The sequence below is a fragment of the Scatophagus argus genome, chromosome 7 (assembly GCF_020382885.2).
Source record: "Scatophagus argus isolate fScaArg1 chromosome 7, fScaArg1.pri, whole genome shotgun sequence".
In the NCBI taxonomy this organism is placed as follows: Eukaryota; Metazoa; Chordata; class Actinopteri; family Scatophagidae; genus Scatophagus; species Scatophagus argus.
The window spans coordinates 4,732,747-4,757,360 of NC_058499.1; the positions used below are offsets into that span (position 1 = coordinate 4,732,747).

Here is a 24,614-nt window from a genome sequence, read left to right on the forward strand (position 1 = left end):
TCACTGAACGGCCAAGTACTTCAAGAAACAAAGTACTACAATTCAAATTCTAATTTAACCTCTTTGACAAAACGCATTAAAATATAAAAACAAGGTGCCATGAATGGTTGCACATGCAAAATCAAGGACTTTAAATAATGTGAACAAAGCCTGTCCTGCTTTTCGTTTTTCTCTCCTGTCTCACCCTCTCAGTCTCTCTCTCTATCTCTCTCTATCTGTCTGTCTTTTTTCTTTCCGTTATTTCAGACACATGGGATGAGACCTCCTTTCTAGGAAAAAAGGAAATAAGGGAGGGGAAAGGAGGTGAGGACGGAGTACAGTTACGTAACCGTGACAGGTCACGCCGAAGGGGCTTCACGGAAACACAGAAAAGAGGGGAGTTTGTTTGGGTGACGGAGAAACAAAGAAACTTAATACAGTATTTGGATATGACCTGGAAATGTGCACACATTCAAGCAAACAAATTACACACACACAGTAAACAGTACGAAAGGACTTCTAGCTTATTTCCTGTTTCCTCACCGCTGAAGTTCAAACTTTAGCAGAACACAACACACACTTTCTTTGTGCCAACAGTCAGATGAACATGAACCTACAGCGAGTTGCCTGTTAGCTTAGCTCAGCATACAGACTGGAAATAGAGGAAAAGAGCCTGCCTGGTTTTGTCCAAAGGTATGAAACATTTAAACACCTTAAGGGCTCACTTGTTAACCCAACATATTTATTTTTAATCTGCACTAAAAACAAATTATAAGAACAACAAGCATCGACAGACATGAGAGGGATGTTGATCGGGTAAGTGAGGTAAAGAACAATTTAACTTGATCCAAAGTAAAGAAGAAATGGTAAAAAATACCTCTCAAACATCCACCATGTATGAGGCACAAGGTGATTCACATCCATTTAGGGCTTCAAAATACGGTTAAAAAAAACCTGACATACAGCATTTGTAATATGATTCACGATTTATGGGAACGATCAAAGGGAATGAAAACAAACAAAACATTTAAAATCAGAATGACGTGACTTACATCTGTTACGTAATTTTCATCTCCGACAGTCGGCCTGCACAGGTTTCAGCTTTCTGAACGCTTCATCGCAGCTCTCCACGTGGGTGTAGTTATTGGCTAATCGCTCTGTGCTATTAGGTGACACACTCTGAGACGGGAGGTTCGTTTCATGTGGTGAGCGCGAGAAGTTCACGTCACAGCCTAATGACTAGTGCCGGACATGAAAAACCCTGCCTGCTGCCTCTCATCCATTTGAGTAATAAATGCTCAGTATTTATTGCCCAAACCGACCACAAAAAAAAGTTTAAAACTGGACGATGAGCTGATATTGGACCCGAGGAGCCACAAAAGGGTATGGCACAGACAGCTGTGAAATATAAAAGGTTTATTCTGAACATGTGTGGCTGAACATGAGTCAGTTCCAGTACAACCACGCATTTAATATACTCCATAGCACAGAGGAACCCAGCGGGCGCACTGCAAGTGTGAATCATGGAAGCGATTGAAATGAAATCAGTTAAAGAACAAATGTGAGACGCCGTGCCACTAAATCCTTTCCAAACTTAAGACTGTCCATGACAAAGTAGGAAAAAATAAAATAAACAAGCAGTCATTTGTCTTGGCTGCAGAGGAAATACTGGCACTTTCCAGAGGGAACACAGTGTACAAAGACAGCCTGGTCTGTCCGCATGCAGGGTTTCTGTACATGTCCAGGATGTGTCTGCATTAACGTACAGCATCAGTCATCTGCGGCTCTTCATTCCCGTCTGCTGTGGCTTCGTCAGGGTCACGCTTTCAACAGAGGCACACTACTCCATTCACACACTCACACACATACACACAAGGACTCACACATGAAGTGCATATTTATCGCAATACATTTCTCTCACACACACACACAATGAACAACAGGAAAAAGGAAAGACAGACACAGAATACATGACAGACTGTGGAGTTAGTTAGTCGTGAGGACCCTTCGCGATGTGGTTTTATTTTTTTATTTGCTCCTCTGCAGTCATAGCGCCCCCTACATTGGTGGTGTAACGTTGCTGCTGTAATTCGACTGTTGCAATCATCTGTGGGGAAGGCACACTAAAATAAAATCACACACAGGCAGTTCACCAGCTGTGGACAGATGTTAGCCAGTGCCGTTTGTGATTTCAGCACTCCATCCATTACATCATTACAAAAACTATGCAGCACACTTAGCATTGAGGTCTCAGGACTACACAGCGACGTGGGTTTTGACAGTCCGGTCTGTCTGCGTCTGTGCAGTCTGTGCACGAGCTGTCAGCAGGTGAGTTTCCGTCCACTTGACCTGATGTGCAATTTTTAATTGGGCCGAGGTGGACGAGCGTGTGTATTGATAGAAACGGACTTAGTGAATAGATCACGACGTGCACGAAGGGTGTGATTCAAACGTCCACTGAAGAGACAAAAACATCAGACCTGCGAGAAGCGACAAGGAGACCGTAAGCTCCCTCAAATTACTACGCAAAACAAACACCAACGTCCGATTTCTGAAGTGTTTTCTACATAATTTTCCAACATATCAGATTTAACTGTTATCTTGTTAGACTCTTCTTCTGAAGTGTTTTAATGGCACCGGGCTTAGCATCACTCCAGGTTTATCCCAAAGTACAATAGTTTTGGTTCAATTTGTGCTTCATGTGAATGAAAATGTAGATACTGTTTCTGTTATCGTCTTTTAAAATAAAAATATGCACATTATCCACACTACTGAATATGCAACAAACGTCCCCAGTTGAATTTGTGGTTATGTTGGTGTGTTCGTCTCAGACGGCAGCCCTCAGGACGTCGCACTGAATCCAGTTCTGACCTTAACCATAAAACCTTAACTCAAACACCAAACAGCTCTTTGAAGATAAGAGGAATGTCAAAAATGTCCTCATCTTCCTCAACCTGTGAAAAGTCCTGAGGTCGACATACACGCGCGCAAGGACAATCTCCTTTAAAACATGAGCCAACACCTTTAACCTCACAGCCTCAGTCTCAACACATGCGGACTTGCTTTCCCCTTAAATGCATTTTGATGCTTTTCTACAAACATTTAAATAAAAGGGAAAGTCCAGTGCAGCCAAAGAAGAGTTAAAGACCACAATGAGGAGACAACACACACACACACACACGCACACACACACACATTCTCTCTCTCTCTCTCCATAAATGGCTGCTGTCACTTCAGTGCTGAGCCACATCTGGATCCCATTGGCCTCAGGAAGGGCTGAACACAGAGGCCCAATAAAAGCCTCCTTCCACACAGGACTGTCAACAGGCCCTCTACCACTGTCAGCGAGAAGGTGGACAGTGGAGGAGGACGAGGACGGACGCAGAGAGACTTCAGAGGTGTGAGAGGCAGAATGAGGAGACAGAGGGAGGAAAACAATAAATGGGAGTCAGAGAAGGGAGACAGACGGGAAGACAATGAGGTCCTCAACGGAGACACACAAGCTATGTTTCCATTAATGTGTGGAGGATTTTAGTGGAGTAAAATTTAAATTAGTGCACAGGTTTAAATCAGCTCCTTCTGTGAGCTTATTAAAAACAACATGACACACAATCACTTAAAACGTCGTTTGTGTTTCATCTTCTGAAAGGATCAGTTCTACGCTTTGCTTTTAGCTAGAGCCAGCAGCTGGTTAGCATGAAGACCCGAAACTGGCAAACGGCTGACGTACAACAAGTGTCAAAATGACAAGTTGTGGTTTTTGAGGGACTGACGTACAGACTGTTATCTTGGCAACTTCTTGACTTCCTGAAGTCTCGCTGTCACTGAGAGGTTGCCACTCAACCTGCAGGTAATCCAGGACGTCACCGCGTCTAGACAGATCCAGGCTGACAGTCTGCCCTTGTTTCCAGTCTAACCAGCTACCAGCTTTGTATTAACCCTTGAGATATAAGTGTGGTTTTCCATCTTTTCATTTTCAAATCAAAGTGCTGAACTAATCCTTTAAAGAACGAGTGAATTAAATGAGTCAGTCTCAGTCAGCTCTGGTGGAGAGGACACGTGTAACACTGAGTAGCATTTTGACATGCCAGCTTTTCTCACCTCAGCCAAACTTAAAAACTCCTTTGTGATACTTCAGCTGTTTTCTGTTTGATTTCTGGCGTTTCCATCGTGCACAAATCGAAAAACAGCTGGATGGAAACCTACAGAGAGATACGCGCCCAAGCTTCTGCCAGGGTGGCTGTTAGCAACATGTGTTTCAGCCTCTGCTACAAGCCCTCTTTTTTAAAAAGAATTAACACCTTTCGACAAACATCGAGACGCCTAATCGACCTCAGACCACCTTCACTTCGATCCAGCGCAGCTTTGCAGCGTTTGGCAAATCCTGAGAGTTTGTGGGCGAGTGTGCGGAGCTGGCGGCGAGCCTGCAACCCCTACGCCATGTGACTGACAGAAAATGTAACTCGGCTTGCGAGGTGGAGTGGGAAAATCCCACGACTGAGTGTGCTGAAGTGTTAATCCCTGGAGAGCTCGACTCCTACATGCTGCAAGTGTGTAAGTGTGTGTGCAGCTGTGAGAGATGATAAACTCAGGGATTTGAATGGGAGGTGTGTGTGTGTGTGTGTGTGTGTGTTCATACAGCAGTGTTTGTTTGTTCATGCTGTACACAATGTGTGGATGTTTTGATGTGGTCTGCCTGTGCATGTGTCGGATTAATGACACACTTTTTGTGTGCGTACAAGACAATAAAAGCTGTAAAGATTTTTTTAAAAAACATTTTCCTTTAACTGCATCACACGAAAGTATCTTCCGAGTAACGTCTGAGTTTGCATTTCTTGTCGTCAGCTGAGAAACTTGCATTTGACTTGACGTTTTTGCTATTTAACTTTTATTTGGTCTCCTATTCGCTGATGAATGGACTCAAGTACCAGGGACAAAAAAAGAAAATTAATGGACATTTCTGAAAAAAAAACAAAAACCAAAAAACAAATCGAGGTGAACAATCTCTTCTTCAGGTGAAACCTCTTTAAATTCACAAAGTTTTCCCAATGACAGCAGCAATTTCTGCAGTTTTGTCCCATGCAGCGAGGAGAAATCACACTGTATGTATAGATTTCTAGTTTTTGTATGTGTGTTTGTGTGTACAAGCTCGTGTTTTGTTTACTGGGGGGTTCGCAGGGGAAGGGAACACTGATTACAACCTCAGGCATTTCCTCTCTCATCTTCTTTTCCTTCTCCACTGCGCTCTCACGTAAATTCTCTTCATTAACTCAGTTCGGCAGGCCTTAGTGAACTCATTGTTTCTTTTTATTTCCTTCTCAGCGCTGTAGTCTCCGAGTACTACTGCTTAGAAACACACCCAGGCTCTCACTCGACATCTTTGCCGCATACAACATTTAACACAGCTAGAGAGTCGATACAGACATGCATTACTGACACACGTTACAGATTCAATTCAACACAAATAACACAATAGCTGTGATTCTGGAGGGTGGCGCTGCGTTTAAACAGCGCAGGCTTAGTGTTTCCGTCGGCGAGGTTCTAAGACAATGGAGTACAATCCAGGAGGTCCAATTGGTGAAGCCGATTAATGCATTTAAAGGTTTATCAGAGCCAAAACACAGCACCAAAGTTCAAAATACCCAGAGGCCGGATTTAAGAAAGTTATCACAGCAGCACTGTCGTCTGTCACGTCCATCTCAGAGTAAACAGTAGAAATACGGCGCTCGCATTACAGAGTAATCCACCCGCCGAGCCGGGTCCATCCGCAAACACGTCATGCGTGGGTCTCCTCGTGTGATTTTCCCCATCTCACCCTCTTTGCATTGCATTTCCTGCTCCGCTTCTCCCCTGAAATCTACGACAAGGTTTCAATTCATGCAGCGTATGCAGAGAAGGGACAGCAGAGTGCTGAGAGAAAACACACAGAAGTCATTTAAGGAATGATAGGACACATTAAAAAGGGGATGCAGCATCAACATTAGCTGCAGTCCTATGAGACAGAGACTGAGTCGAACACGGCTGTCGTCTCTGAAAAGTCGAAAGTGACTTTGCCACTGCAGACAGAACAGCGGAGTCGTTCTCTATCTTTAGTTGTGGGCTGAAACCTCATTTCTACAACCAGAACCTCACATCATGCTCTCGCCACAGAATCACATCACTCTGCCACATCTGAGTCCAACAGCCACCAGCTTCGCCCCACTGGTGGGACTACAGGAAACGTCAGGGGACCACGAGTGTCCTCTGGTCCAGACCGACAGATCTTCACAACTGTTGGAGGGTTATGTCATGAAGCTTTGGACAGACATGCCGCCAGTACGGCTCAAATGATAAGCATCAGGTCTAAACAGCAGGAATTTAAGATGAGGCTTTAAGATGTGCAGCTAGAGCTACACCAACTTGGTGGAACTAAAAGTCAAAATGGATCACTCTGCTCGCGGAGAGGGTTTTGTGTTACCGAAATCCCAGGCGAAGGAAGAGCAGGGAAGCTGAATTGGTGCTCAGTAAGAACGGCAGATTTAGCAAACTAACTGAATAAAAGAGCACGGCATTTCCTCCTGTCTTATCTGTCTGTCAGAGGAAAGAAACATTGGAAGGTGAAGCCACAAAGAGAGAGACACTCTTGTCTTCTTGTGAGACTGCACTATTCTGTTTTTCTCCACAAACTGAGCTGCCATTCATCCTTTTTTCTCTCTTTACATGTGACGTATTTCTAACAACCGGATGCTCCACCCCTTTTCGTTCTCTTTCCATCTTTTCCTTTTTTAAAAGGAAACCTTATCTTCTTTGTCATTCGTTTCTCTTCTCTATCTTATCTCTTGGTGTATCCTTCTCTGACCCGACGCTTCACTCTGCGATACAAGCGGCGAGATCTATTTTTACACCAGGTGGCCGACACAGCAGCCACAAAAATGCACGTTGATAATGTGAGCAGTGCATCGGGTTGCTGGAGCGCTCATGTAAACCCAAAACAAACACACACTCAATTTAAAGTAAATCCGCATTCAACAGCTACAGCACAGCGAACGGCCGTGCCCTCGTGGTGCAGGGCCAGCAGCATCACATCGACAGCAGCAAGCATAAATATGATGAAGATGCATGTCGAATCGCATGTTCCCAGTGGGGTGGAGAAAACTGGTGTGTGTTGTCCTCCTTACACGACACCGACCACAGGTGCACACACATTGTGCTGGAAAGTCCGACGAAACGATTACATGCCGCAGTAATATGTCAGTGTTGTAGCACAGTACAGCTACATGGATTCATTAAAAATCAATCTACAGGTCTAAACTAATATAATAATCAGCTTTCCAAGCTCTGCTTAAGTGCTTGTCCGCTTTAAAATCACAGTGAGAAGAAGTCAGAGCAAACAGAGCAGGAGACCAGCAACACAATAACTAAACACGACTGCCATTTTGTGTTTACTTCATTTTCCTATTTCAGTCGTTAGCAGAGGAACCAGACTAGAAAACTCTGAGGAAGATAAGACCTGGGTAATATGGCTGAAAGCAGCATCACAATATTACGAATAAGAAATTTTGTCTGATATTTACAGAAGTAAACAACTTGAACAAAATCTCTCTAAACAATCATATTTGCTTTCTTTAATTAAATGGAGATTTGTTTTTGTTTAACAAGGTCTGTTTTGTTACTTCTGTTAATAAACACATTTTGTCACCGTCTTTGATCACATCAGCCTTTACTCGTGTGGAATTACTGCATCAACAGTTTTCTATTACTGCAGGCCACCATGCAGAGTCCAGTCCAGCGACCTTAAGGCGGCTCTCCTCGGTCATCCTCTCCGACCTCTGGCTCAGGAGCGCCGTGTTGTCAGGCTGAAGCAGAGTCTGTTCAGTGTTTACTGGGAGGAAACGACGCAGACTGCAGCAGACCTGGACTATTAAACACCTTAAAAGGATCTTTACGGAAGTCAGAGCTCCAAAAGCACTCAGACACTCTTTTTCATGCCGCTTGTTTACAAGGTGAACAAGCTGCTCGGGGGGTGAGAGGCGAGTGGATGTGTCAGGAGGATTGCTTTGCCCCCCTGGAGGCAGCACTTCTGCAGCACTGCTTTACTTCTGAGGACAGCAGAGACTGTGTTCTGGATGAGTAAAATCAGTCTGCTTTACCAGCCTCATCTCGATTTCACTAAAACCCCCGAAACTGGGGCACTTGGGAGCTCGCCCGTTTGAAAATGACTCTCTCTCTCTCTATTATTTAAGCGAGAATTTCTTCCTCCTTCTCTCATCTCCCTCTCCCTCTTTCTCTGTTATCCTCCCCCCTTCCTTTTTTATCTCTCCCCTCCCGCAATGTGCCCCCTGGTGCTGCAGGGGGTGGGTGGGATGAAGAGGAGATGAAGGCCGGGAAACAGGGTGCTGCAACAGAGCACTTTCATCTCGCCTCTCTGCAGGGCTGATGCGTCGCGGGGTGCGGCACAACATCAGTACAGCACGCCACAGACACGTTTCATATGGTTTCACCCATCGCTCTCATCAGCAGCAACATTTTTCTCATTGCAAAGACATCAGCTGGACTCAATCAAGGTCAAACAGGTTGTAAAACAGGCAGAATCTGAAACTGTTTCATTGTTAGCTTTCACTGACAGACAGACAAGCTCACCTCTGTTTTCATTTTCAAATAAGCCTCTCGTAATGTGGTAAAACTGAAGATTAATTTCAAACCAAGGGGGCAACTCGGAGTCACCAGCTTGAGCCAAATATTCACCTTCGCCGTGACGTCTGCCCAGTTATGCTACAATCCAGCCTCACTGCCGAGCAGCCAGTCGCCTCAGACTGACACGCCAAGTCTCTCTGCTTTTACCCATCAGACTCACTTGCTTTTAATAATCAGCTGGAATGTGAAAACAGCAGATGTTGAAATAAAAGCGATGCATTCTAACCAAAGCTCAGTAATGAAATCTAACTTTCTCCTCCTTAGCTGTGGAAACTGCTGTCAAGCAAACGGGCGAACACAGCGAGCGGTTCAGGAGTGATTTAGCCAAGTTTGTAAGCCTTCAGCCGAAAGAGTCAAAGTGGCGAGCAGAAACAAGGGTGACGAAACAAGATCACGCTGCTCTCTCTATCAGTCACAGTTTGTTGATACTGACGCAGGGAATGATGAGTCAAGTAGGTAAATAAATATGTTCCAATAAAGACGCTATATGATCAGTATTTTTAGAATAAAAATGAATAAAATGACAACGTGAAACCAATGGGGCAGCATCATAGGTTTCGCTCGTAGTGATGAACCTGAATCTGTAGCTCCCCTCAGCTTTATGAGCTTCATGAGCCGTAACACTAACTGACTGTCTGCAGACGGAGCCACAGTTAGTGACCAGCTGCCGAACACGGTGAAGCTTTTAGCAGCTAAAGAGTCTGATTTCCTACAGGAGTTGGTGGAGACCAAAAACAGAGCTAAAAGAGAGCGAATGTTTAACCTACAGATGAATGATGAAGCTGCTCTGCTGACAAGGAACAAAGGTGACCCAAAATCACAGTAACACTGCAGGAGATTCGCCTTTGAATCTTAAAACGCTTAAAACACACTTTTGGCCAAAACTTCAGTCCAGTGTTTTGGTTTGCACTTTCTCCACTCTGCAGCATGTTATCTCAGGCAAACTGCAAACAGAGCTAACGGCCATAATGTGACACAGCTACGATTTATTTCAAACTACAGCCTGCAAGACTTTCCTTGTGATATAGAAAGCACAAAAACAAACACAACTTCCACAGCAGTGACGAGCCTGCTGCTGGACATTACTAGAGATCAGAGTAGCACCAGCAGCAGCAGCAGCATCAGTCAACTGTGCTGTTATGGTCTATTAGATTACATGAAACTTTAATGATCCCCACGGGGGAAATTGGGTCATTGCACCAGCAGAGAACAGGATATAGATCAGAACAGAACAAGTAGAGTGCATACAGGATGACACGACAGATGATTAAGACAAAAAGAAGGTCTGGAAGCATCAGTTCACACTAACAGGCTTCCAAACTGCTTTTTGTTTTTCAAAATAGACGTGCATTTCATTTCGTTACTGATACAGTGGCTACAGTAGCAAGCCTTGCATCATTCACAGGAGGTGGAAGAGGGACTTGTGGAGGAAAAGCTAGGACTGATTAATGTGTAAAAGTACTGCGGATTACAAGTGAAAGCCTGCAGACATTAAAGGGAACAGGAAGATGACAAATAATCACTTTTCTACAGGAACGAGAAGGGACGGTGCAGATATAAACACTAGCGGGCTCCGCTTTGTCAGCTCTGAATGCTCAAATACAGCACTGGCAGAGAAACAGGTGTGTGCACAATAAAATGACAAACCAAAGCGAAGCATCACCTGTCGGGCTCAGAGTGGGAGCAGCAGCCTTACTGGGAACGTGTTCAAACTTCCTCCAGCCACTCCCGGCCTTTTCATTCCCACACACACACACACACACTCAGTGGGCCACTCTCTCAATGGCACATCTGCACCATTCATCCTGGCCCGCTTTGCTCCCGGTGACTTAACTATACGTGACAGTGCGTTTCATTTTGGTCCGCTTTCTTTCAACACGGGCCTGTTGAAACCTGATGGACATGAGGCTTTACGTGTAAAGTTATGTTTTGTGAAATGGCACAAAGACAGTGATTAGGAGCTCTATTGTCTGGAGCTCTTTTCAGTGATCCGCATACACGAGAGACACACAAAGACGCTCACAAACAAAGACAGAAGCAAACCAGTGTGGGCTGCGAACGGGCCACTGATGATGACTTAATGCCAATCTGATAACACGACTATTACTCAACTCGCACGGCAGCTGGAACAAATCCCACATAACTGAGTGTGCAGTTTGACTAAAAGCACACTTACGATTGCAATTATCTAGGTCAATTACCTGCAGTTACTGTTCTTTCTTTATACACGGACCCCAAACAGCAAACAGCTTTCACTGCAGAGCATTTTCTACGGCTTATTCAGATTTCGTGGGACACTGTTTCCAGAAAGAGATGCTGCTGTTCCTGCGGCACGTCTGTGTATCTCAAGTTATTTCACCTCAAGACATCTGAAGATTCTCAGTTATCTAGGTCATGGTTATCAGCGCAGAGTTGAGCAAAGGCAACTGGACTTAATCACAGACGTGACGTTTCCAAGAGTTCTGAGAACTGAAGAAGCCCCTTGGATGAGAAGTGAAACGTCTTCAAAGATCTATGATTAGGTCCAGTTGCCTTTGCTGAACTCTACGTGGATTCACCTGCACAGAATCTGGCAGCGCGCTAAACGTGATAAAGCCTCCCGCTAGAACAGACTGGCTCTGAGTCAGTCGGACTGTAGTGAGGTCGATCCGCTTTGTGGCTGCTGGGAAACGTAAAGTCATCGCAACATTACAAGTTCATACATGACAGCGATCAGCCTTCCTGTAGTCATAGTTTGACTGTCACCAGCGTTGTTATGTTACAAGAAATTTAAATTGGGTATATAATCAAAATAATCAGCTCTAAACAATGCTCTAAACCACGACCCCAAAAGGTGCAACCAAGTTTTCCTGCAGCACTTTATAATGGAGCCACCTCCTCCTTCACCTCGCTGTAGTTAAGGAGATAACGAGTATCTCTGCTAACGTCAGAAGAAATCAACTCATTTTCGTGACACGTTATTACGCTTGCGAAAGGATGCGTTTGCCCTTTCTTCACCACTCTCATCTTGCCATGTGAGGGACTCTTCCTTGGCTGGGTGCAGGGACTGGCTGCCTAAGCAGGATGCTAACATGCTAAGCTAAACTAACCAGCTACTGGATGCAGCTATATGTTTCACACATGAAAATGATCTGAGTTTGTGTCTGATTCAGCTCAGCGGATGATTTCCTGATTGATCACACTGTATGTTCACCTTCTAGCAATAAAGTGATTTCCTGGAGGTCAACCTGACTTACTACCAATAACTCTGAATTCGAGATACAGCAAAAACAAACTGGGATGATTTGTGCACAGCCTCCTTGCTTCACTTTTGTAAAGTGCTTTGTAATTGTGTTTTGGAAGTGCTATTTACAACATTAAAATGGTTTTAATCTCCCAGATGTGATGCACACCATTTCTGAAATCTGTCTGTGCAGCACCATATGCTGCTGTCATGCACCGAGGCTACCAATTAGTCTGAGGCAAACCTTCCCCAGAAACTCACAAACAAAAGCTGAATTTGTTTTCGTTAAATACTTAAAATAACTCTTCAAAGGGCAGATTAAAACCACAGAATACAGAGAGAAAAGGTAATGAGTAACATGCTGGGGTTTTGTCGTTGTGTGTGTGTGTGTGTGTGTGTGTGTGTGTGTGTGTGTGTGTGTGTGTGCACATCGAAGACCAAATGAAGAAGACAAAAAAAACCCAAAAAGACAGGGCAGATGTGAATTTAAATACTGAGAACTTTCTAGGAATGAAAATGCAACATTTCTAATTAAAACAACCCTTTCATTTTTGACAGATGACCCTTAATTAGATTAACATTTGACTGATGACAGTCTAGTTAACAGCTTCAAATGGACGAGATCATTAGCACAGATCTCGTTTGCTCAATTGCTCCCATCCTCCCAGATGGCCTCGTGTCCAAGTACGACTCCTAATGTCTGTAATCTCATCTGTGTCTGATTGCTGTGACACCACGTAAGCAGACTCCGATTGAATCAGGCCCATTTGGATAATCAATTTCCTGTCGCGAGCCTTTCACTGAGTCCGCTGGGTGGAGTCGCGTGGAGACCCCAAGACACCGAGAAGTCAGTGACAGAGCACAGGAATACGAGCACATCACTTCCAAAGCTGACGTGACTCCTTGTTTTTAAATGATATCACATTTATTCAGGATCACTGCCCACAGGAAACAGGTATATTTCTCACAACCACTGATGTAATACACAAATGCTGCAAAATGCTGGTTTTAATTCTAATATAAGGCAAAAAGTAAATCTGCTTTGATTAAGTTGATGCATTTTAAACCTGACTTCAAATTTGTATTGTATGAAAACTGAAAATGCAAACAGGCTATTTATAACTGCAGAGTTAAGGAACACCAGGATCCCCAACATCACTGGAAGACACAAAGACCTGGAAATGATTTTATAAATTTACGCAAAGATTTTAAATCTATTTTAATATTACATTCAGAAAAGCAAAAAAAAAAAAAAAAATTCAAATTATATGCCTTCTTGAACAATATTCAACCTTTGTTTGAGTAAAATATGCTGCACTGAATTCCTGCTGGGTGCCATTGTTTTGACGCCACCATACTGTATATTTTATTACGAAATGCTACGCAAGCATAGTTTAAAACCAGTGAAATGTGCATCCCAGTGCACAGCTCATATTGGGTGAATGTGGGAATCCTGTGCTTCATGACTTGACTCACATGAGAGAACCACTAAAATGCTGCTCAAAAAACAACAAGCATATCAGACATAAAATAAGTTAACATATTAAGAAGATAAGAGCGAACAAAACGTGGAAAAGCATTTGCCGGGCTGCGGAAAAGAGCAGCGAGAGCAGAAAACTGACATCATGCTGAACCTTGTCCAGGTCATCTATACGACCACAGAGCGTTTGAGTACACGGTGTACAGCTGTCTGCGGGGATAAATGCAAACTGTACCGTGCTTCCTGAGAGAGGAAAGCGAGAATACTCCAGAGGAAGACCGAATGAGAAGGAGATGGGGATAATCCAGTGAACAGATGTTTGGGAGCGCATCGAAGAGAGCGCTCGCTGCCCAGAGGATACGGATTATAGGGATGGAAGCGCTAGCAGGAACATAGAGGGCCTGAGGTGGGCTGCGTGATTAGCCAACACACACCCACGACAGATAGCCGACGCACGGCTCTCCGAGGTAAAGGCAGCAGCTATTGTTAAACCACATGTAACAAAGGCAAGACTCGTTCTGCTGCTGCTGGAGAAAAAGGTGGGATTTACAGCAGTCTGCAGAGGAGGTAGCATGAGAGCACAACAGTAGGACGTTTTACTCAGAAACAGGGCCTGGGTCCACGATCTACCTGTGCTCTGTTGTTCCTAAATCAAAGGGGAGCAGCTTCTTCAGTTCAACAGCCATGTCAAATCTTAGCATCTGCAAAAAATGAACGAGAGCTGATGTCCCCATTCACTGAGGGAGGCACTGCCTCATGCACAGACCTACAGTGTAAAGTGCTGCGCAATAAAACCAATTCCTGTCCTCTGCAGGGACCAGTCCTGATAGCAGAGAGCTTTTGGATGTCTCATTGTGATTTAAAGAGCAAGGACACGCTCAGTCGTGGGTGAACGTCTCCTACTCCCCTGCTGCCTGGTGAGCTGACTGCTAACGCGTTCTGACAGGCACCACAGAGGTTCGCACTGCCACACACACACACACACACACACACACACACAGATACACTTACACAGAGCAGCATTGCCCCCATTCAAGTACAGATAAAAGAAGCTCCCCTGCAACACACACATGCCTCGAGCAAAGATGCCGTAATACGATGTGTGCTTCCTCTGCCAAACTGCCAGCGTCGTCACAGAGAGGCAGTACAGTTTTCATTTGGTCTGTCAGGTTCAGTGGGTTCACCCACAGCGGCCCTGGTACTGCCGCTGTACAATAAGTGTCTCTATGCACGGGCTACGTGGAGGATTTAGAGGAGCTTTAAAGCGAGTAGCTGTCTCCAATCCCACACAGTCTGTGACGCTGGATAAGGGTACTGGGCAGCTTCTCAAGCACTTCCACACTCACATGCTTAACGATACACAGGCCTTTGAACACACACTTTTAAAACCAGAAGGTCGAGGTACTACCTGGAGCCATCTATCAGCCACAGCAGACAGGGCTTGTCCCTGAGGGCCTGGTTAAGAGTTTGAGGGGGGGTATCTGGATGGGAACCATCTGGTGAAGGGGCGTCTGCTCGGTTACTAATGCAGCGGCCAGGCAGGTCTGCTGGCCACACCACCAGAACAAAGGCAGGCTGTAATCTGGCCCTCGCAGCCCCGCAGGAGCCCTCAGTCAGTCTGCAGCACCACACAGCTGGGGCCAGTCTCAAAGCCTCGGTCGGCCTTCAGGAGGATCTGAGGTACGGATGTACGCTTTTCTCCTTTCTTTAAAGGTTCACCTTCAGAGTTAATCAAGCAGGGAAGAACTACCTTTAGCGTTCAGGTGAAAACAGCTAATTTACAAAAAACTTAACCGCCATCTACTTTATCCTTTTCTGGGTCATTTGCTATTCAAGATCTTTCCAGCATTTGCAGTCAGCGTGTCAATGACAGAGACCTTCCAACATGTCACTGAATTAGGGGAGACCTTAACTCACTCACTGAATGTGTATACCAAAGAGTCTGGACGTAAATAATGTCTGTTTTCCATGCAGAGCACGAGTTTTCTGGATAAACGTACATTTTTTTTGGTCAGATTTATGAGTCTGTGTGGACGTCTGTCCCACTTTCATCAGAAACGAGAATAAAGTAAATGTCTTTTCTACCTGACTCATCTTCCCTTGACAATTTGTTAGCCTTTCGTTATTGTTGATGATCCAACATGATGTCTGGGATGTTATTTGCACCACCACATGCAGCCTGATACTGTCTGACCTGTTTGAGCTGCACAGGAGGACTTCTGAGAGACTTAAGACCTTAATAGACGAAGCTGAACTTCATAAAATAAAAAATCTCTCAGCACAATCAAACTTCCTGTAATTGCGATCTTGAATATCAAACAGTCAAATTTCACTTTCATGTTGTTTGTGTGAAATTCAGCAGGTTGCAGTGTTGAGGCGGGGACAAAAGCACACCGTCTGAAATGACCTGACAGCACGACGACGATCAGACTACCAGACACAAACCACAGAAGCCAAATCCTTCCCATCAGCCTGCCAGCTGTCTTCCCGTCAGCGTTATCCTGCTGTACAGTCATATCTCTACAGTCGCCTGGCTCTGAACGCGGCTCACATTACTGCAGTTACTGGCCATCTGCAGTGCACTGTTGGGGGCTTTTCCATGACGAGAAATCACTCCAGTGGGCGATCAGAGCAAACAGAGAATCGTCAAGATGATACCGCTGGCCTGATGTAATGCAGCACTGCTGTATTTCTGGACAACAGTCACACAGTGGTCCAGTGGCTACAAAGGCTGCAGTGTAGCCAAAAGGTCACAGTCCTGATCCCTGCAGCGGCCGACATGCCTGTCAAGAGCTGAGGGTCGACAGCCAAGACAATGAAACCCTATGTGCTCAGTCACAGTGAGTCAGCTCACTGCCTTAATGGAAGGAGACTGTTGTGTTGTTGCTTAAAAGACCACACACACACACACACATACACACTAATGTGTCCTTGAAAGAAGAGCAAAGTTGCTGTCATAAAGTGGCCAGCTGAGTGCAGGTAAAATCAGGAAAAAAAAGGCAGGACTCTGCTGCAGCTTCTCATCTGTGAGATCTTGCAGCTTGTCTTTGTCTCATGTGATAGAAACTCTTTGGAACAAGAGCAACTTGAAGACATCACATCACATCAGGCGAATCATGGAGGAAATAATGGGCAGAATCACAGACAGACAGCAAGAGAAATCAATGCACTGAACATTGTGTCCCAGTGGTTTGCATTACATCAGCTTTAGCTCTTGTAATCTGTATTACTGGTTGTAATAAGGTGCATGACAACATGATTCTACTTAAAATGAATCTAACCCAATACCGAATGATCACCCAGCCGAAATACAATACAAGAGAGCTTAAAACCAACAGTAACAGCTTAAATTCTTGGTTTACCTGGATATAAAACATTGCGCTACTTGCAAAAATCAGACTAAAAGTCATGTGAGGAGGACATGAAAAGATGCTGGTACTGTAAGTCAGTCTGTCTGCAGATGCTCGTTAGTCAGTTTTCTTCTCTCAGCTCGTGTTGCGAGCGACTGTTGCGTATATCTGCTCGTGCCTCGTGGTGTGCATGAGGCAAAATCCTCCACACAGGCTCGCTGGATGACTAAAATAGCCTTCGCCTGCAATGCTGTTGACCTTGCACTTCACCGTAACACGATGTGAAGCGCCGGGCTGGCCACTCTGCTCGGCTGCATCTGCCGCAGAGGTCGGCAGACGCGGAGGTGAAGAAACTGGATCGAGCTTTTCCGTTTTCTTCCTTCCATCAGCACTCACTAAGAGCTTATTTTCCTTTATTTCCGCTAAGCAGAAAGAGGCTTTCACTGCTCAGAGTTAAAACTGAGGAATATAATCCCCCCCTCCCTTTGGATTCTTCCATTAAAGCACACCCCGTGGTGCTGTTTAAAATCATCTTATCACGTTTAAATTGTCAATTGAATGTGCAAGGCACAAGACTTAAAATAACTGATTTTAAATATTTATACAGAACAAGGTTTCAAAAAAAAAAATAATAATATTTCACTTGCCTGCAGGTTCCCCTCCCTCCCTCCATTCATGCAGTTGGCAGTAAGCTTCTTAAGTGAATCCAAAAAGAATGACTTATCGCAGTCTACACGCACTTACACAAATGTTCTCAAATTGAGGTCCAACCACAACGTCTCTTGCCAGTCAGACATAGTTCATCGTGAGAAATGTTTTCCCTTTTATTCCAGACATCCTTTCTCGATGCTAGCAGACAGTTCATGTCAAAGTGCGACCGTTGTCTGCTTCAGAGTCCTTCATCCATTTACATACATACAGTTTTAGCTATAACAGATGATACGAACTCTCACGTCGTCTTGTCTTTAATTACATTTTTTAAAACTGTAAGGAAAATAAAACTGTTATGATGGAAGTGCATGTGCAAGTTAAGTTCCCTCTGGCAATTAAACAATAGCGATACGTATGGGTGACAGACCATCAAGAGTAATGAGTTCAGCAGTTTCACATTAAGGAATTAATTACACATTGCAATGAATGCAAACAAAAACATGCTGGCTCATGAACAGCCTCTCATGTCCCATGATATTAAAGAGTGCTACAGACAGGAGCAGCTGTTCAGGTGTGAGGCTCAGTCCCTCACTTCCAGTGAAGGGAAATCTTAATGCTTCAGCACACCAAGACATTTTGGACAATGCTATGCTTCCAACTTTGTGGCAACAGTTTGTTGAAGGCCCTTTTCTATTCCAGCATGACTGTGCCCCAGTGCACAAAGCAAAGCTCCATAAAGACATGGTTGGATGAGTTTGGTGTGGAAGAACTTGACTGGCCCACACAGAGTCCTGACCTCAACCCCATCCAACACCTTTGGGATGAACTGGAACGGAGATTGTGAGCCACAAATGCTCTGCTGCATGAATGGGCACAAATTCCCACAGAAACACTCCAACATGTTGTGGAAAGCCTCCACAGAAGAGTGGAAGCTGTTAGAGCTGCAAAGCTGTCTGTGTATTTATAATCACATGTCCCAATACTTTCGTCTATGTAGTGTATACTAAGTTCCGTCACACTGGCAGAACAGGAACTAGAAGATGTAGATTCTTTTTCTGTTTATCAACTAAACACCTGATTGACTCATTGTTTCAGCTTTAAAATTAATATAAAATCTCCTCATTGTGGCTGAATCACTGACGACAGTCAAACAATCAATGTAGTAACTGAGTTACACTGTAAATACACCAGAGTCCATGTAGTTCTCTGTTCCTGTGATATTCTGGAGGCTGGTGTCTAGATGGAGGGATAACAGAGCAGATAGCTGCAGGAAGACAAAGGGAAGGGAGAGAACCAACACACTGTCCAGAATAGTAATACTTCTTTAAGGCTGAAATTCACTTATTAAGGCCTTGCTGACCTCATATTTTCAGCCTGACTCTGCCTCAGGCAAACATTCAAACTCTCACAAAGCTGCAGTGCAGCAGCGGCAGCCTCTGACTGAGGCAAAATGCTTCTGTAATTGGCATTACAACTTGTGGAAACCAAAGAATTCGGCTGGTTCAACTCAGCAGCCTCGTTTCTTGGCTGGCGGTAAACTTTTTACTCCAGAGAGCTGCTTCTCAAAAGAAACATGTCGGGCCAGCAACACAGCAACAGCCCATAACGTCTCTGCGTCCAGCTGTTGGTCACAGGAGGTAAACCGTGCATCAATGTGGATGTCATGTTCAGCTGTCGGAGAGTATTGGAAAAGCTACAGCACACAGGAAAACAGATGACGTTGGACGTTGTTTGTGGCCTGTGAGCAGCTGGATGGTGAGAACGAGACTCACAGCTTCATACAGTGTGTGATAGAGTCACTGTGGTATGTGTGGTTACATTTTTCTCCCCTTATTATTAGATTATCCCATTTATAGAAGCAGCTTTTTGAAGATATGTGACAAAAAAAAAAATCCCAAAAAAACAAATTGTAGTTTCCTGATTCTCATTACTGAAAATCCAGTTACTTTTACTTTGGTCCAAACTGCATGCAATAGAAAATAAATTCTGCACATGAATTAAAATAGTTTGAGCTAATATTGCTGAAACTTCCTCTCAAACTGCTTGGCCTTCTTCTAAGAGATGTACTGTATCAGAATATCAATATCACTTAAATGTCTGTATGCTAGCATGCTATAAGCAGCCTTTTCACTAACTAACATGTTCATTTCATATTCATGTTTGTCCAAACTAAATCTGAAGAGTAAAAACGAAAATGTGACTTTTTGCCAAGCTACCTACAAAGACCCCTGGATGCTACTGCTCCTTGTTACGAAATGTTACGTCTTTGTGCTGTTTTAACACTTAGAAATGTGACAAGTCTTACAGTAAGCTTTGGAGATGCTGGTGGGTGGATTTTGTTTTCCTCATACGAAGCCAGACTAGCCATCTCCCTCCATTTCCAGGCTTTTATGCTAGGCTAACAGGCTGCTAGCTTTAAGTCCCAGATTATGTGTTTGAAACAAGTTGGTAACAAGCAGAAGTAAATTCTTTCTCTGTCCGCATGACATTATGTTATGTCCTTTGCTGGTTCACCTCTGTGAGATTTAAACTCACATCTCAGTCAGACAGGTGATTGATGGGGAAGTGATAACCTGGGAAACAGTCACGCTCCCACACACACACAAAGCCACCAAACACTATCCAGTTCCTCAGAGAGCCATGTTCCTCTATCTGTGTTATTATCAAAACAAGCCTCTCGGCCCTCCCAGCGCCGTCGCCATCGCCTCTGGCACTGAAGCTCTGACAGGTATTCAGTCACCAGTGTCAGCTCATCACCTACAGAGCAAGTGCAAATGTGCCCACCTGACAATCAGGTTCGGTCACTGTTAGGCGGTTGAAGCTACATGTCCAAAATAGCCGTCATTTTCAACATATGTCATGCAACCCTTGTTTGTTATTTTACAAGGATTCTTAGGATGGCTGGCATTGTTTGCAGTAGTACTCACATGAGATCTGCGTGCTTCCAAGGCTTCTATTTGCAGAAAATCAATCTTTTTACAGAGGCCAGACACAATTTATTCTTATGTGAGAAAAGTATAAACACGAAAACAGCTGCAGTTTCTTCCTCCCGGAAGCAGCCAGGAGGTCTGAAAAGGTGATTCATGATTTCCAGGTGACAAATCATTTACAAAACTGCCTCGTTTAACTGTACAGACCCCCACATGGGACGCACATGGTGTCAACGTTCACAGCTGCGTGTTGACACGACATCCCCATACGTCCTGACAGGAAGACGTGTGCTGCAGAACAAAATGACAGCCAAAAAAAAAAAAAAACACACACACTATGGCGAGTTACAGAGGTCACTGAGTCATTTTATGCAAGGCTGAAGAGAACATGTTGCTCTTGAACAGACCTTCCCAAAACATGAAATTCCCAATGAAATTCCATAATCCATAATCCTTTATTGATTTTTAATCCAGGGCAGATTAGACAACATTCCATTAGGTTTTTTTCCATCAATGCACAGATTTGACAAAAATCCCAGTTTCTGGGTCAAATAATACATATAAGAGTCATATGTGGTAAAGCTGGGGCTAAATATAGGTTTATACTGGCCTGCATGTTGAGGCATTCCAGTTTCAGAGGGACATTTTTATAATCCATTTCATGCCTCGTCTCATGAGCTGACATTCCAGCGCCAGAGAAATAACTTACTGACTTCTCTTCAGATTTCATCAGGCTTTTGTCACTTCCTCTCTACAGCCAGGATGGCTAATTCACAACATATGAATCGTATTCAGCTTGGCTACAGTAAACGCAGCTTAGATATTTCAGTTCTACAAATCAAGGACTCCTCATGCCAATAGGAGTACAGCCAGTCATGGTCTCAAGGTCATTTCTTGATCTTGACTTGAGGTTTATTAGTCTCGGACTGTCTATGAAACGCTCTTCATCTTACAGAGCCACAGCTGACATGTTCATAGAACCTTAAAGAAGATATCGCAAACAAGATGTGCAGCCTCTGTTAGTAGCTCCTGTGAAGAACGCAAACTTAGTCGCCATCGTCCAGTCACCAAATAGCCACCTCAGACTGAACTTTATGTTGGTCTCTGGGACAAGGTTTTGCCTCTTTCCCACCAAACTGGCCAAGCATGTAAATATTGGATGATGTGTGGCTTCGGCTGGAAATGAACTTGTAAGAATTCGATTCCAGGATCCATTAATATTTCTTGATACATGTTATGTGCTCTAACAGGTGAGCTACCAGCACACCCCCAAAACACTTGCCTTTTCTAAGAGCAGTAAGAATGGACCCGGAACTAAATTTAAACAAGAGTTTCTCTGGATTATTGAGGAAGTTCCTGCCATAGAACAGGGCTGTTAGACACTCAACCGGGGACGTCTTGGAGCCACAGGAAACAGTCAGGTACAATGCACTGAGAGCATGAACGCACACAGCAACACTGAAAGGTTCATCATTCTCCCTCAGATATCATCCCTATCACCAGTCACCAAAAGATCTGAAAGCTAGTCTTACCAGTTTCTGTTGTTTCTCAAGACATTTATGGTCTTAATGCTGTTCTGAACCACCACCAAATCACCTAATCTGGTTCTTGGTCATAAAAATGTATGTCGAGGTTCTGAGCTATTCTGCTGACAAACCGGCAGACCAACGAGAGCAGCACCATATCCTGTGTAACACTTAATCAGTCCTGCTGGTGTCATCAAGTGAGCTCCTTACCTCCAGCACAGGCCCTGCTCCCAGGATGATCTGTTCCACACCGCTGGCGAATCCCTTCTGGCTGAGCGCAGTCAGGTGATGAATGAGGAAGTTGGTGCTCTGAGTCTTCCCAGACCCACTCTCACCAGAAATCACTATACACTGGTTCCTCCGTCGCTGTAGCATGGCGTGATAGGCCACATCCGCCACAGCATATATATGGGGCTCGAGCTTCCCGAGTGTGTGGTTGTCATACAATTTGACATATTTAGGATTGTAGATGGGCAGGAACTGGAAAGGGTTAATCACAATAAGAATACTCCCAATGTAAGTGTAGATCTTCTCCTGGCGGAAACGTGCACGAAGGCTTTCTAAAATTGCGCGCTCTGTTAGCTCCGGGAGAGCGCAGAGGTCGGACGGAGGGTCGCTCCCTGCAGGCTGGGGGAGGAAGCCCCGTTCCACCATGCGCCGCCGTTCCTCAGTCACACGCAGCCACTTCTGCAGGCTGCCGCCATAATGGATAGATCCATCCAGGTTCTTCTCCCGCAGGAGGAAACGGTAGTCATCACCACTGCCCAGGCCGCTGCGGTTCTCCAGGGCGCTTCGCGGCCACAGCATCATCCGCTGAACGGGGCAGTCGCCAGGGTTCAGGATCCACTCCTCGCCACCAAACTCCTTAACCTCGGCCAACACGTAGCACTTGGTACGTTCCAGGTGTAACCGTTCAATGAGGCACTCGATGGCTTCAGCAGCTGTGGTGTTCTTGCGGGCGCTGACCGGGCAGTAGATGGTGCCTTCAGCCAGGGCGCCCGGGTAGACACGCAGGGTGAACTCCTGGTCCTCCAGGCGCCGCCGCATGCTGCCACTAGCGGTGGCCATGTTGGCGCTGCTGGCGTAGCTGCAGCCGCCATCTTGTAAGCTCATGGTGGCGTAGCAGGTCCCATCAGCACACCGTTCTCTGGGCCCAGAGGACTGATTCAGGACATCTCAACTGAAAGACAAAGATGGACACAGAGAGAGAGAGAAGAGATGGAAGAGGTTAAACATGGCAGCAAAGTGACAGAAAAAAACATGGTTCAAAGGAGACATCAGAGGTCTCAGACATCACTTCATGTTCAATGGGAATTAACAGTACATTGAGTCACAACAGGGTCAGTATAGTCAGGGCGATTTCATCTGTCCCATTACAGATGAGCTGGCTGGCTAAAAAGGCTTTTTTGTTTTGTATTGTAAAGGGAAGTACTATCATAAACAGCACAAAAGAGGAGTACGAGTCAAAGTGATAGCTATTCAAAACAATGAGGAACAGTAGTCGCTTCATGAATTTAAAGGCTACTGGCCAGTTTATCAGAGCCACATACCCTGATATTGTGTGTGTGTGTGTGTGTGTGTGTGTGTGTACTCATGTGAAAATCCAAGGGCTCTAGCCGTGTGCCAAGATTAACAGCTGCCACCTTCCACACAAAAGTGGCTGTAATGAGAGCACAATGGTGTAATTCACCACTTCCCAGTTGATAGTGAACACAGCACTCCATTCTCTCTCTCTCGCTCTCTCTCTCTCTCTCACACACACACACACACACACACACACACACACAAACACACAGAGTCCAGTGTCACAGTTTCAAATGTGATAGTGTAAAAAAAGATAAACTGCAAATTACTGTTAAATATGCTGATGATGATGCAAAAGAGCCGCTGATCAAATTACTAAGATAACTATAAGATGCTGATGTACAGGAATATTATCAATAAACTGTTTGTTTAAACTGATGTTGGACGTTAATCAATTGATGCTAAAAATGTACGTTTATATTACTGAACTGAGCCAGAAGAGGATTTCTCGTGCTGTTTTCTGCTTCTTTTCCTCGCTACATACTGGATATTTACACGATTTTAAAAACATCATAATGTAAAGGCAGGACAAAGCTTTAAAAATGAAGCAGCAAGCAAATTCAAGCAATTTCTGACTAAAGTGAGGTTTTTATTTCCATGAAAACATGTGCCATTGCCCCTTTTTTAAGGCTCTCTAAACAGAATCCTGCTCTCATTTAAATAATCTCTCCTCTTTTCTTTGCCAAATAACATTTTCTTCAACGCTCTCTCAGCTCAGATAGAAAGAAAAGAGGAGAGGATGAGCCAGCCAGTCGTCCTTTGAGCGCCCCAGACAGACCCCTCGTCTCCCTCCCGCTGTCTGGAGCGATCCTGACCACCTACAGCAGCCTGCAGCAGCCCACCACCACCAGACAGAGCCAGAGAGAGAGAGGGAGAGAGGGAGGGAGAGAGGGAGGGAGAGAGGGAGAGAGAGAGAGAGGGAGGGAGAGAGAGAGGGAGAGAGAGGGAGGGAGAGAGAGAGGGAGAGAGAGAGAGAGAGGGAGAGAGAGGGAGAGAGGGAGAGAGGGGGAGAGAGGGAGAGGAGAGAGAGAGGGAGAGAGGAGAGAGAGAGAGAGGGAGGAGGAGAGAGAGAGAGAGAGAGAGAGAGAGGGAGAGGGAGGGAGAGAGGGAGAGAGAGAGAGGGAGAGAGAGAGAGAGAGAGAGAGGGAGAGAGAGAGAGAGAGGGAGAGTGAGAGGGAGAGAGAGAGAGAGAGAGGAGAGGAGAGAGGGAGAGAGGGA

The 24,614-nt window shown here is 44.8% G+C and overlaps 1 protein-coding gene across 9 annotated transcripts in view; it reads right to left on the bottom strand.

Annotated features, from left to right (window-relative positions):
• Positions 1 to 24,614, bottom strand: part of LOC124061332 (unconventional myosin-IXAa-like) — a 122,813-nt gene that overhangs the window by 68,387 nt on the left and 29,812 nt on the right. For all 9 annotated transcript variants that reach the window (XM_046393027.1, XM_046393026.1, XM_046393025.1 and 6 more), the window contains exon 2: positions 22,023 to 22,992. In XM_046393027.1, coding sequence (XP_046248983.1) covers positions 22,023 to 22,925 — 903 coding nt within the window. In that variant the 5' untranslated portion in view covers positions 22,926 to 22,992. The remainder of the gene's footprint in view (positions 1 to 22,022; positions 22,993 to 24,614) is intronic.